Below are 15383 nucleotides of genomic sequence, written 5' to 3' on the forward strand. Positions count from 1 at the left end.
TACACAACTTTTCAGACTGTTGGGTTTACATGTGTCCTCTCGTTTGGGATTTACTTTTATATTTGGGATCATGCATTCACTGCATATTTATTATGTTGACCTCATAGCATTAATGTCATTTAGTCACATAAATTCCACTTTTATGGAATCAGTAAGTGAACAACCACTTGAAAATACAAATGTTATCTAAATGTACCAGGAACACACACACTTAGTTACTCTTAGCAACCACAGTCTGAAGATGCAACTACTGGTAACCCATTGTGAGGATAACCATTCTCTTTTGTTGCCCTAGAAACACTGACACTTTAAAAATTCCTACTTTAGCAGATTAAATGAACAACTACCAAGTAAGGACTATCATAAAACGATGTGTGACCAAGGAAATCATAAAATTCTGAGTCCTTTTAGATAATGATATAGAGATGAAAAAAAAATGTGTTCACTGGTGAGAGAAGCACATTGTGGTAGCATTGTATGGTAGTGGTAAAAGAAATGGAGAGGTAACAAGAGATCTGAAAAAACAACTTCACCCATTCCGGCCTCATCTGAAAACGTAAGTTTTAGATGAGAACCTAAGGAAGATTTTAGTTCTATAAGTCTGTTTCAGTCAAAATGGAATTTCTAATAACACAGACAAGGAGTTAACCAGTTTTGTTCCCATGAACAAACAAAACTGGAAAAGGAACCAGATAAATACATTGTGATCATACAGATCCCTAGAACAGCAAAACAACCAAAAATCCCTTATGGCATAATAATTGATCATCAATACAGAATGCTAGAATACCAAATCGATCAAGGAACTATCAAATGAAGTTGGTATGATGATATAGGCAGAAATGGGGAGAACAAATTGCCTTACATGTAGCTGATGGAAAAACCAAATTCTGCCAAAATGTTTAAAGAAGTTTATTCTGAGCCATATCATATGCAACCATGGCCTGGGGAGCATAGTCTCAAGAGGTCTTGAGAAACACGTCTGCGCTACAGTGAATTTATACATTCAAGAAGACAGGAATTACAGGTAAAATCATAAATCAACACCTGGAAGGTGTGAGAACACCAGGAGACAGCCTGGAAGGTATACATTGGTTCAGCCTAGAAAGGCAGGACATCTCTAATTAGCGCTTTCAAATCACAGGTGGGTTTAGGGATTCTTTAGTTGGCAGGTGGTTGAAGGAGTTAAGCCTAAAGAGCTGGACTCAGCAGAAAGGAATGCATGAGTTAAGATGAGGGGGTCTGCTATCTCCTGTGATGCTATTCCAGAGTCAGGCTGGAAAGTAAACCACATTATACTGGGCTGTACAAAACCCACTCAATGAGCTTTTACGGTTTGTAGGGTGTCGCTCACCAAGTCTCTTAGAAAAGAATTTGGGCAAGAGATTTCAAGGTTAAAGCTCTCTTCAGTACTTCTGAATTATGCCCCATATTCTGATACACCTTTTTATTAACAGAACTTAGTGAAAGGAAAGACTCCATTTTACTAAAACTGCCTTTTCCAATTATGTTTGTTCATAGGGCAGATTGGTTAACTCCTTGTCTCTTTTATTATTCAACCCTAGAGTCGAAGGTAAACATAACAGATCAAAACATAGACTTAAGCATGTTAGTAGTGCTAAGAATTTGAGAGATGATGTTACCTAAGTGCAAAGCCAAGCAAGTCAGTTATTAGACAGCACCAAGTATTCCTCCAAACATTGCCAAGTACACATGATTGGATCATACTCTTTTTTTTTGTATTTATTTTTTATTGTTGGGGATTCATTGAGGGTACAATAAGCCAGGTTAAACTGATAGCATTTTTTAGGTAAAGTCCCTCTTGCAATCGTGTCTTCCCCCCAGAAGGTGGGGCACACACCAAGGCCCCACCCCCATCCCTCCTCTCTCACTTTTCTTCTTTCCCCCACCCCTCCCTCCTTCTTTCCCTTCCCACACCCCCACCATGACCTTAATTGTCTTGAGACTTGTCATTTTGAAAAAAATATTTCATTATAAATTATTAGGACCAAGCAGACAAAGTCTTGAAAAAAGTTTGGGTATTACTTTTCAGATGATGTGATTTACTGGTTGGTCTAGATATCAAAGATGTTAGTAGAATGTGGATTGTATATAATCATTTAAATTTTACAAATGATATATATGCTTATTGTTGAAATTTCGGAAATACAGCAAAGTGCAAAGAAACAAAGTTAATGGAAGTTTATTTGTGCTGTATATTTCTGTAGTCTCTGTACGACTTTGGTATCTTGATTTAATGACTTTTTAATATCTTTATTTGCTTGGGTCATTACAATACTTGGCCGTTTTAAACTGTTTTGTGTGTTTTTAATTACTAAAAGAAAATGGGACAAGCTTATCACAGAAAAAGTAACGTGAGACCATTAACGGATGAAAAATAAGTGATAACAGCTCAATTAGAGACAATAGGGTTAACTAATTCCTATTATTGGTTCTTGACGTTAGGACAAAACGGCTGTCTGTCATGCGTCTCAGTTAAAACTTACACATATTTATATCTTGGGTAATGATTCTTTTTTTTTAATAAGAGAACGTCGCGGTTTTATAACCCAAGCAAATACTACCAACCCTGCCACGTTCAAGCCACCTTGATGTAGCCTTTTAACGCTCCAATTCCCTTAAGAGACGGAAGGAAAACCGTCTGGCGCCAGAGTGTCAGATCTCTCTGTGGGCAGTTCCAGGACTAACCACGGTGCCTGAAGAGGGATCGGCGACCTAAACGCGCCGCCTGGCCACCCAGCCGGGGGCGCGAACACAGGCGGCGGCCGAACCAGCCGAGAGGCGCCCACGGCGCAGGCGCCAAGGCCGCGCTCCAGGGCCGCGCATGCGCCCACGTAGCCTCACGCTCCAGGGGCCGAGCCACTCACCTTGTCGTCACAGGGCAGATGATCAGGGTGCGTCCGCCTTTTCCCTCCCCTTTCCATCGTCCTCCCCTTTTCCCTCCCCTCGGCCCCGGGTCTGCTCCCTCCTTCCTCTTTTCCTCCCTCCGGTGTCTGCGGCCGACTCTCGCTTCCGGTCAGGGGCCCTTCGCGGAAGTGTGTCCCGCCTCTTCCGTCTCCACAGCGGAGGTGGCTGCGTCGGCTGCGACGGCGGCGGCGACGGCGCCTGCAAGTCTCCGGTAGGGGTCGGCAGGCGGGTCCCTGGGCGGTCCTCCTGCGCGTCTCGGAGCCGCGCCCCGGGTGTCGATGGCGATGAACTATAACGCGAAGGATGAGGTGGACGGCGGGCCCCCGTGCGCTCCCGGGGGCACCGCTAAGACGCGGAGACCGGATAACACGGCCTTCAAACAGCAACGGCTTCCCGCCTGGCAGCCCATCCTCACGGCTGGCACGGTGCTCCCGACTTTCTTCATCATCGGCCTCATCTTCATCCCCATTGGCATCGGCATCTTCGTCACCTCCAACAACATCCGCGAGATCGAGGTGAGCGGAGGGGACGGCGGTGGGGGTTGGCGTCGCCCCGCCGCGGGGTCTTCCGCGCCCGAACCCGGAGGGGACTTGGGGGTGGGGGTGTCCCTCCCTGCGCCCCCCCACCTTCGCAGCGTTCTCTCTGTGTGGTTTTTTCTCTCTTGAGTGTGGGTTTCCTGAATTTGCAATAGTGTCCTCTCTTCCTCCTGCTCACGATTTACAGTTTAGCCACGGAATGAACGCTTAATGCCGAGGGGGGTCAGGTGGAGAGCACTTCTTCCACGGGCGGTTTGCGTGGTTCCGTGCGGATTAGGGAGTTAGGTGTTCGACGACGTGAAAAGAGAAGTGGAGAAAACGTAGACGTAACCTGGAGGCACGGAGTGTCATTACCTGTGTGGGGATTATCCCAGGACACAGGAATTAACACCTTGCCCATTGTTGGGAGAAGGACCTACAGTCATGAAAGTGTTGATTTTTATGTAAAGAAACCGTCATAAGTTACTGGGTCATGCATGTGCACGGTTACTACTTTCATTTGGAGTTAATTAGATGCTTTAGTTGTACGGCATGATACGGGTAAAAGATAACCTGAAATTTCATTTCTGGTTTTGCTTTAGACTTCCCCTCTCCCCCTTTTGTAGATTTTAAAACATTACAAAAAGAGCCAGCGACTGCACAAAGGGTGCACAGTCTTCCAAACCTTTTGCTGATATTAATTTTACTGACCTTTTTGCTTACATAAAAAATGACAGAAAAACTTTTATTGGGGAACCATTTAGAGTCTGCCAGAGCAGCAGTCGCAGTATCATTATTATCTTCAGTGGTGAAGATGGGTTGACAGAATGTAAATACCATGTAGGTGTCCCGTATTAAGCATCTGATCATCCTCTTTCTTGTCTATCTGAGGGTATTTATCTGTTTGGAAGGACGGAAACTGGTTACCACGTTCTTTTGATTCCTTCTTGCCTCAGTGTTATTAACAACAGTAATAGTATCTGTAGCATACCTAGTTTCAAAGTCTTTTACTAAAAATTCGTTTTCAGTTTAATAACTAGTGAAAGTGTCTGCATATATTTTTATTTTATCCTCTGTATCTCACTAATGGTCTTGCAGATATATCTTGTCCTCCTTACTGCACTAGGACCACACATCGGATCCGGGTATGAGCATATGGTGGTGTCATGGGCTCTAAGAGTCAAACAGAGCCGGGTTTAATTTCCAGCTCAGCCATTAACTGAGTTAATAGTTAATTAACTCATAGTTTCTTAATCTATTTGAGCCTCAGTTTCCCTATCTGTAGAGTAGGTAGAATAATGTGTATCTTCTAAAATAAGAGATTAAGAAGCAACATAGTTAAGATGTCTGGCACTAAGTTATCATGATCCTTAATTAGCAGATGAGAAAAAGAGAGGTAGAGATTTGACAGTACATTAGTTGAGTGTTGTAGAAATGAGACAGAAACCCAGATGTCTTAATTCCCAGCTTTAAGCTTTCACACTGCACTAAGGTCTTTACTGTAATGTTAGCAAAGTAGAAGAAAATAACATTAGAAAATTGAGTCATTTTGTTTAAACTTCTCAAGATATAAGATGAAAGTAGCAATAATTTGGAATTTTATGTGAGAATTTGTTAAATTATCAGAAATCAACTTCTTTTAACTTTAAAACTTTTGAGTTTGAAATAAAGTTCTTCATACTAAACAGTAGGTGAATTGGAAATTTCTTAAATAGTTCTCATGTGTCAGTTTTTTTCTTTCTTCTTCTTCTTTTTTTTTTTTTTTGCAAGCAGAGTCTCACTCTATTACCTAGCTCACAGCTTTGTCAAACTCCAGGGCTCAAGCAGTTCTCCTGTCACAGCCTTCTGAGTAGTTGGGACTATAAGTTCAGCCACCATGCCTGCTAATTTTTCTATTTTAGCAGAGTCTTGCTTTGCTCAGGCTGGTCTCAACTCCTGAGCTCAAATGGGCCTTGTAGAATGCTAGGATTATAGGCAAGAGCCAATTGTGCCCAGACTCTCATGTGAAATTCTTATTTCAAGTTGCCTGAAGAGTCTGCTGCAGCTTAGTTTAAAAGGGCATTGAAGAGTTCGGGCCTTGGAATTGAAATCCCAGTTCCATCTCTCTCTAGTTTAGGATCTCAGGCATAATCTTGAGTCCATAATTTTTAATTATCTTAAAGAAAAGTCCAAATCTTTTCCTTAAGAACTAAAGATTTATATTAGAGGATCTCTAAGGTGCCATTCAAATCTAAAATTCTATGATTTCCAACTTAAAATGTGATTTTTTTAAAAAATATAGCGTTTGAAATAAGAGGAAATAAAAATTTATTAAGAGTAACTGGGAGTTTTATACCAACACTGACATGGAAGAGTAACTGGGAGTTTTGTACCAACACTTATGTATATTTATTTTTAGAATTTTTGTGTTATATATGTAGAGAAGTGGTTCTGAATCAGATGTGGAGTTATTGAAAAACCTAGGAAGATTTCCAAAACACACATACTTGTTTCTGCCTGTTCTCTACCCTTTGTTGACCACTAGTTTCAATAAAAGTATGTTGAGTATTAAGTTGAGTATTATCCTTAAGTAAATGGATAATGAGGAGTCCTAGCCAGCATTCACTTCCATACTTTAAGTTGCTCACATTTTTTTAGTTCCTTTTTTTAATTTTATTTTAAAAACTTTCATTGCTATATTAATTCATATTACTAGGGCAAAGGAGACTTGTCAAATCAAAATGCTTTTGTAATATAGCTTAAAGTGCTAAGATCAGAAATCCAATATTTATTAAATATAAATCTAATATTTCTTAAAGTATAAAAATCAGTAAATCTGTCTCATTCTCCCAGAAATGTTATAGTAAAAGTTATTACTTTTGTAAAATGCCTTGGACTCCCATGAAAAAGATGTAAGAAAGAGTGTGTTTAGATTTTAGTAATTACGTTTGGCAGCATATTTCCTCCTCTTGTTTGGTTTATGTATCTTGTTTATTCGGTTTGTGATTTTACGTAATCTAAATAAAATGAGGATATATAAGAAAACTACAGTTATTAATTTTATCTTTCTTGAGAAAATACTATGAACGTGTAGTATCTTCACTTAACATTAAGGTTTGATATCTTCATTTATTATTAGGAACAAGGAATGAGTATTTAATTTGGCAATTGTAGGAGTCAGGCTCACTTTTCTCCCATAAAGGTCTAGAGCCTTTGTCAGTGAGTGATGCTGAGATACAAAATTTCTTGAAAAAAAGGTTATTCTTAATTTTTGCAAAAGCATTCATCAGTGTGAAGTTAGTTTTAAATTAATGGTTAAAATCAGATGAAGTTGTTATTCAAAGTAAATTTTAGAAACTAAACATTCACTACAAATTAATATTGCTAAAAGTGTTCAAGACACATTTCATGAATGAAATCTTAGTGAATTAGCTCTGTATTCCCCACGTTTGATAAACTCCTAGGTTTCCTCTTATTCACCTTACTATTGTTTCATTTACCGTCCTCAATTGTTTGATCCTGATTATTTTCTATTGCCGTAGTTTCTGATAAAAATGCGTTTTTATTTATATTTTTACTCTATGTAAGTTGAATTCTTAAGGTTGTAAGATTTTTAAGATTAGATTTCCCATCTGTGTTCAGTATCTTGGTTTATACTTAGCCTTTAGCTAAGAGTCAAGGGAGAACAAATTGCTTTGTAGAAATAGTTGTTAAAGATTAGGTGGTTTATGTTAAGAAGTTTGAAGATTTTTATATTCATGTCGATTTTAGCTATTTATAAGTAGACTTTTGGAAATTAAGGTTGTAACAGAGTTAATGCCTGAAAAAGGGTAAAATATTTTATGGGAAACATTTTACTGTTTCCCTTTTTTGGGAATCTTAACCTGCATTCCTGCCCAACTATTAATCCAAGGGGGAGGGAGTGTTCTTTTTAATTAATTTTTTTTTTTTTTTCGGGGAGGAGAGTACCACAGGAGATGGCTCAGAGGGGTTGTTTGGGCATAAGTCATAGTTGTTTTCACCAAAGATGCTGTAGTTAAACAGCTATAATCCAAAGCTGAAAATTCCCTTTAAAAGTGCTGAGTTTCTTATACTGTAGTTAGGACCATGGCCCTTCTCGTTTGCTGGCGAATTAGTAAACTTCTCTTTATTTTTCCTCAAACCACTTGTCCTCTTCCTTGTTCCTTGCTTGGACATGGGGATAAGTACTGAACTTTCCGTACCAAGGTTTTGTGGTGTTAGTGTTTTAAACTTGTTTCTCAAGTAATTTTAATATTTAGAGCAAAGGATGACAAAGTAAGTATGGATGGAATGTTTTGTGTGGCCTGGAAACCTACATTGATTTTACAGATGAGAATTTGCAATTGATTTGATGGTAAGGAACAATACCTTTGAATCCCAATTATGTGAAATATTATTCCCCCCAAAAGAATTACATTCTTCTCATTAGTAGACCTATGTAACAAAGAACTGTGAACTTTATATATATATTTTTTACATTAATATTTTATGTTTTGAATTTTATCAGTAAAAATTGTGCAAATTTATTTTCTCTCTTGTTTCATAAGAATCTATCCAATACCCTCAACCTTGCTTCTTTTTCTGCAAAACCTAAAATATTAACTTTCTGGCCCTTTATAGAAGAGAATTGCCTCCTGCTTTTAAATTACAGTTCTAAAGAAACATACTAGCAAATTTAACTTTTTGCTACAAGAATACTGGGTCTAATGCACATGTTCAAATCCTCAGTAAATGTTGAGGTGTAACATGAATCCCTGGTCCATGCATGAGTTCTTTTGTCGTTCTCCAGATTAAATAGATAACAAATACTTCAGTTCAGTTTTCCCTTAATCTTGGCTCAGGTAACACCATTCTTCATTTCTTTGTCACAGATAAAATTCAAGCAGCCTAAAGAAAGTTGCTTTTTAAAATTTTGTCTTTTTGAGAGCCTGTAGAGAGCCTCCATATAAATTCTTTAGTGTGGAATCATTATCTAAGGGGTATTTAAAATACCATTTTTAACTTAATTTGATTAATACTTACAATGATTTACTTTATTACTCAGCATTTTGGTGAGTGACCTGTTTAGGTCTTATTGATTTTCTTTTAGACAGATTTACATTCATAATGGAAGTTTTCCAGTCCTCCTTCTACACGGGGCAAAAAATGCATGTCCTTCAAATTTCCCCTTTCCTACTGCATTAAATTCAGTATCTGTTTCTTAGGAATAGGATATATTTTGAGAATTACTAAGAATACATGCCAATTTGATTTAGATGAACAGTTACAGCTACAGCGGTAGCTAAACAAAGCTGAGAAATCGGATCACTCTTAAACTAATCTACTCATCTGCATCTGTACTGTTTCGTTTCTGGTTCTTTGTCTTTGGATTTAAGCTAATGGGCAAGTCTCCAGACAATCATTGAATTCTGCATTGGCCTCATATGCTTTTGACATTTAGTAAGCATTAATTTTTTTAAATAAGGGAACTATAGCTCCTCTTCCACTTTAGCCTTTTTTCTTTCCAAGATAGGAACTATTTACTTTAGTATGAACTTTGTTTTCTGAAGATAGGATGTTATACCCAAAAGATTTTAGTACAATCTGAGCATTAGGTCAGGCTACCCTTGAATTTTAGGTAGCAAAGGGTATAATGATCACATGGTAGTAAGAGCTCATAAACTGAGTTAAATTTATCAAGGATTTTAATCAATCTCAGGCATTTTCTGTATACAAAGTACATCTCTGAGCATAGTGAGCCATAGGAAAAGTTTGAGGACAGACCTCTTTTTTTTTCTCTCTTTTTAAAGAGAAATCCTTTCTTAAGAAGCCTGGAATCTTTGAGGGAAGATGAGACAAACACATGACAGGAAAACTAATCATTGCCAGGTGAGTGGCACAGACAGAATATGCTTTCGTAGTGGAGATCTGTCTCCAAAGACCATGGAAAGCTTTGTGTTGGAAGCCGAGTTTAAGTTGGAATTTCAAGGATGAATAGCACTTCTAAAGGAGAGGTTTGGGTGCATTCCAAGGGAGATGATTAATATGAGCAGTGATTTAGTGGTGGGAAATCAAAAGGTATATGTATAGAGGAAATAGCAATAAGGGCAAATTAGCTGATGCCAGATTGTGGATGGCCTTGGGTATTTGATAACGAATCAGGAAAGTGAGTGTGAATCAGGAAAGTGTCTATCAGTTAGGATTGGGTTCAGCAGTGAATAATTAAGATTTCATTCTCATGTAAAAAGCTTTAGGAACACAGTATGCTGCTGACATGAAGGCACAGATAGTCAAATCCCCTGCCATTCTTGGGAATTACTGTCATGCGCCTACTCCAGGATGAAGGCTGGGGTCCTAATCTCATTTTCCCTTCAGTAGTGTGAAAAGGGTGAAGAACAAGGAGATAAAGGCATTTAATGCAGATTCTTCCAAGTTGCCACCTACCCATCCACTTAATGTCAAGGCCACAGTTTCCAGGAAGGCTGAAAAAATAATCATTTTTAGTAAGAGTTTTATGTGAAAAAAAGTTAGCACAGAAATTGGTGTTGGGGGTTGTTAGCAGTCTCTCCAAGACAGGGTTATAGGAGTAGTTATCTGGTGGTAAAATGGTATGTCATCTGTGTGAAAGCTAGATGTGAGAGCCTAGTAGTTCAGACACTAGAATTAATAGTGGTTGCGTTTCTACATTGATTATAATAGTGTATTGCACCCGGTTTCATAATAAAAGCATTTATTATTTTTTATCTTAAAAAAGCAAATTAGATATGTGGCTTCGTTGATTTGTTTGTTTGGAGACAGGGTCTTACTCTGACGCTCAGGGTAGAAGGTAGCCACATAATCATGGCTCACTGCAGCCTTGAGCTCCTAGGTTCAAGGGATCCTCCCTTCTTAGTTTCTCGAGTACCCAGGACTAGAACTGTGTGCTATCATACCTGGAATATTTTTTAGTTTTTTGTCTCACTGTGTTGCCCAGGCTGGGCATTTTTTGTCTAGGATATTGCAGTAGCATTCTATTTTCTCTGCTTCTGGTCTGGCTGCCCTAGAGGGATATTTTTAAAAGGTGAGTTTGAATATTTCACTCTCTTGCTTAAAATTTCTCCTCCAGCTAGCTCCTTATAGCATTCAGAATACTGTTCAAACCTTAACATCTGTTGTAATTTTCTTGATGATAGACTACTTTCTGCTTCTCTGGCCTCATCTCCTACAACTCCCTACCTTTTGCTCTAGCCACAGCAACTACTATAGTTTTTGGAATGTGGCATGCCAATAGCTTTACCTAAAATGACCTTCCATTTCTTCTACCATGTTTTTGAAAGTTAGTTCCTGTCAATACTATGGCAACTTTTCTGTGATTTTCTTTCTTTGCCCACCTGCTTCTCTAAGATTCTATGAGTACTAACTTATGGGCCTGTCACAACATTATCATATTATATACTATACTTACTGATAAATCTGACTTTCTGGTCCACTAGTTTGTAAATTCTTCTCTGACACAAACAATATGTTTTTCCGTTTTGTATTCCCATTCAGTAGCACAGTGCCTGACACCTAATAGGAACTCAGGTATGAATTCATGAAAGACTCAGTGGACACAATCAACACATCTTAAAAGCAGTTTATTGAGTGGTATTATGGCTCTGAAGGAGTTACTAAAATTAGCCAAGGAAAATGATATATGCTATAAGACAGACTTGCGTAACTATGATATCTGTCCATATCTAAAGGCAAAACAAATTCGCCTATCAAGAGGGGTTGCCGAAAATTTGGCAAACAAATTGGCAAATACTGCCACAAGGAGGGGAAAACACGTAAATTGGAACCCCTAAACACACATTTTTTGAGGCTTAGTTTAGAAGGAAGTACTGTTACACATTTATACTGAAAAACTGGAAATTCCAGACCAAGGGTGTCCAACCCTTTTTGTTTTCTGCAGCACATTGGAGGAATAAGAGTTGTCTTGGGCTAAACATTAAATACACAAACACTGATGAATGCCGATTAGCAAAAAAAAGGTCCATGAGTACTTTTTGTAGGATCTCTAACACCACAGATAAACAAAAAAAGACCTCACAAAATAAGCATGTGGCTCATGGGCCACAGGTTGGACAACTCTGTTCTACACCACCAGTTATCCTTTGCTGTAGTTTAATTTCTAAAATTAATTAAAATGTAAGAATGATTATGTGACATAGTTATCTAATAACATCATTCATCAATACAGAACTAGTTGGCTTCGTTCTAAGTTTCAGGTCTCACATTATGTACAATTTAGTTTTAAAAAATATTTAGAAATTATTTGTTTCCTCTTGATTTTTTAAGAAAACAATGTACTTTTTCTTCTCTCTTTTACTTCTCTAGGATAGTAAGTATATTGTTAAGGAAGAATTAGCAGAATGTGGGGACTAATGTCAAAGATGATACCACAATTTTGAGGTTGGATGCTTGGGACGATGGTAGGTACATTTACAGGTGTTAGTCAGATGACCACAGTTGGTTGTGAGGTTAAAGAGATTCAATGGGCTATGGATTTTTTTTTTTAATCAAGTGTTTAGTGAAGCATAATCAAAAAAGATTAATATCATGTATGTATGGCTTAATTTTCAAAAGATGTGGATTTGAAATAGAGATGGTATGATGTATAGGAAGGAAGATGTACTCAACCAAGTATATCTAGGGGCATAAAAATGGGACTCAAGGTAGAGATAAGACCAGTGATGACTTAGAGGGGGTGATTATAAGGTTGGCACGTGACACAAGGCAGCATGAGAATGTCGTTGAGAAGTAACCATGGATACAAAGGCAAAGGCCACTACTATTTGAATATTAGTGCTTTATGAAAATTGTTCTGTATAGAAAGATCATATATGTATTTCCGTAAATACAGAGCCTTGTTTTATTCATATTAATTATTCATTTCTTTGATATACTCTGCTATTTTATAGCCAGGGCATACTTAACAAAGCCCTTTTTATCAGTTGTGTCCTAAGCAGTTTTTATACTTGGTAACTCAGTAAGACTTTTAAAGGGTAAAGTGAAACTTCACAGGGAATTTATTTTTTTAATTTGTTAAATGCCATATATGAAACTTGTGTGTATGGAAATTTATACTATATTTGTATTGTATTTGTATTATAAAATTATATTTCAAACTAATAGTTTGGATGGTCTTGGGATGATGGCTGCTGTCATGACAAATTTGCTTTTGATCTTTATTTTAGACTGAAAATATGAAGATTTGGTAGTACTGTTTAAAATATTGGCATATTAATGATTGGCACCAATTTTATTTTAAAATAATAATGTTTAAATTGACATTCATATTTAAATTATGGTGGAATACATATTTAAGATTATGGGAAGCAGCAGTGCAGTCAGCATTGGAGCTAGACAGATCTAATTCTGTCACTATTGTGGGTTGAATCATGTTCCCCAAAAGATGTGTTGAAATCCTAACTCCACATACCTGTGAATGTGACCTTATTTGGAAATAGGGTTCTTGCAGATGAGGCTATTAGGGTGTGCTCATATGCAATATGAGTTTATAAGAGGAAACACTATTGGTGGAACTGCAAACTAGTACAGCCTCTTTGGAAAGAAGTATGGAAAATCCTCAAAGAACTCAAAATAGACCTTCCATTTGACCACATAATCCCATTACTAGGCATCTACTTAGAAGGAAAAAATATTTTATCATAAGGACATTTGTACTACATTGTTTATTGCAGCTCAATTTACAGTTGCCAAAATGTGGAAACAGCCTAAATGCCCACCAACCTAGGAATGGATCAACAAACTGTGGTATATGTATACCATGGAATACTATTCAGCCATAAAAAGACAAAGACTTTTTATCTTTTGTATTAACCTGGATGGAGTTGAAAACATTCTTCTTAGTAAAGTATCATAAGAATGGAAAAGCAGGAGGTGGAGCAAGATGGCAGCCGAGTAACAGCTTCCTTGCATCTGGGCACCGTGAGTCTGGGGAGATAGGACTCCAGGCATCTCTGGCTGGTGGGAACTGCCTATCATCACTCCTATGAGGATACAGGGAGTCAGTGAGAGACTTCTGGACCCCAAGAGGAGGACTAAAACAGTGGAAAACCGGCAAGTGGTCGCGTGTGTTCAATCCGTCTAAACCCGCCCACAACTGTAAGTTCAGTAGCAGCGAGACTGCAGACCAGAAAGGCCTTACCTGTGAACTGTTTTGATGTCTTTGGACTTGGTACTGAGTTGAACTGCCTTGGGGAAGACCTGAGCGGGAGTGCGGAGAACTTTGGCCGTTGTCTAGGGCCCCAGTCTGAGCCGCTGAGCCAGACGGAGCTAATAGTGTTTGGCGGTGGGTCACACGGATCCATTGTCAGTGATCTGCCCCGGCAAGCTCCACCCTCAGGGTCGCAGAGCTAGAAACGGGTGGGAGCTGGTAACCCAGCAACCAAGTAGCCTAAGGGTGGGGGTCTGAGCCGCCTTGCAGCCCTAACCCTCAGGGGCAGAGTGAGACCGGTTTTGGCACACTGGGTAAGTGGATAGCCACTTCAGCAGTGATTCCAGCGAGAAAGCTGGGAAAGCTTCTGCTCAGCAAGTTTAAAGTTCAAAGTGCCTTTTAGGTGGGCTGAAGAGAGATTTAGGGTGTCTACCTGCTGGGGTTTGAGAAATCAGCAGCCTCCAGTTGTATCAGAACTGTGACTAACATCTCATACCCCAGAAGACCACGTGTTGCCCAGACAATATTCAATAACATATACAAACTGCTTTGTTTTTGGTTGTGTATTTTTTTCTTTTTTTTTGTTTGGTTGTTTTTTTTTGTTTGTTTATTTTGACGTTGTTGATGTTCTTTTGTTTTTTAATTTCAATCTTTTCCATACAGATCCCTTTTTCTTTCTCAATTTTTCTAGTTTAATTATAATTTCCCATTGCTGTCTTTTTTAATAACTACAACTTCATTTTTGCTAGTGTTTCTACCGCTATCATTTGGTTTTTCACCCAATTTTATCCCCATAAAGTTTTCTGTTTGCTTCTTTTGGTTTGATTTATAGCATTTTTGTCTTTCCTCTCTACTTGGTGGAGGGGGGGTACTGTGTCTGATCAGGTTAGCAAAGAGCTGCTGACCTCAAGGGAACCACCCAACTGGGCACCCCCAGAAGGTGGGGTTTTTTAAGGTTGTGTCAAAGTACCCTACTGTACACCTATATTGCCCTGTCTCCCTCTTTCTGTGCCTCTCTTCTTTTTGTCAATATTCCTTATCCCCACCCCCTCTCCTTTCTCTATCTTTCTTTTTTTTCTTATCACTCGGTCCTCCTTTCTTTCATCCCTTTTTTGCTCTTCAACCTTCTCACACTTCTGGTCCTGTAACCCTTAGTCCACAGGCACAAGAACTTAAAGAGCAAGAGGAAGTGAAAGGAAAATTAGGGCAAGGAAACAGATAAAAGAAATCACTCATGAGGAAGAATCAGCAGAAAACTCCAGGCAACATGAAGAACCAGTCCAGAACAACCCCGCCAAGGGACCATGAGGTAGCTACTGCAGAGGATTCCACCTATACAGAAATGTTAGGAATGACAGAAAGGGAATTTAGAATACACATGATGAAAACAATGAAAGAAATGATGGAAACAATGAAGGAAACTGCTAATAAAGTGGAAAATAACCAAAAGGAAATCCAAAAACAGAATCAAATAAGAGATAAACGATATGAAGAATATAAAAAGGATATAGCAGAGCTGAAGGAAATGAAACAATCAGGGAACTTAGCAACAGGTTAGACCATGCAGAAGAAAGAATTTCAGAGGTAGAAGACAAAGTTTTTGAGATAACTCAGATAGTAAAAGAGGCAGAAAAGAAGAGAGAGAAAGCAGAACGTTCACTGTCAGAATTATGAGACTTTATGAAGCATTCCAACATACGAGTTATAGGAATTCCAGAAGGGGAAGAAGAATGCCCCAGAGGAATGGAAGCCATACTAGA

At 38.5% G+C, this 15383-nt stretch overlaps 1 protein-coding gene and 1 long non-coding RNA gene across 2 annotated transcripts in view; one reads left to right on the forward strand and one right to left on the reverse strand.

The window, feature by feature from the left end:
- Nucleotides 1–2933, reverse strand: part of LOC128594231 (uncharacterized) — a 68364-nt gene extending 65431 nt beyond the window's left edge. The window contains exon 1 of the long non-coding RNA XR_008382516.1: nucleotides 2889–2933. This is a non-coding gene — a long non-coding RNA (uncharacterized LOC128594231). The remainder of the gene's footprint in view (nucleotides 1–2888) is intronic.
- The window catches only part of TMEM30A (transmembrane protein 30A), a 47719-nt gene continuing 35225 nt past the window's right edge, over nucleotides 2890–15383 (forward strand). The window contains 3 exon segments of the mRNA XM_053602845.1: nucleotides 2890–3074; nucleotides 3076–3160; nucleotides 3163–3443. Coding sequence (XP_053458820.1) covers nucleotides 2907–3074; nucleotides 3076–3160; nucleotides 3163–3443 — 534 coding nt within the window. The 5' untranslated portion in view covers nucleotides 2890–2906.

This window comes from Nycticebus coucang, chromosome 9 (genome assembly GCF_027406575.1).
Source record: "Nycticebus coucang isolate mNycCou1 chromosome 9, mNycCou1.pri, whole genome shotgun sequence".
NCBI classification, from domain to species: Eukaryota; Metazoa; Chordata; class Mammalia; order Primates; family Lorisidae; genus Nycticebus; species Nycticebus coucang.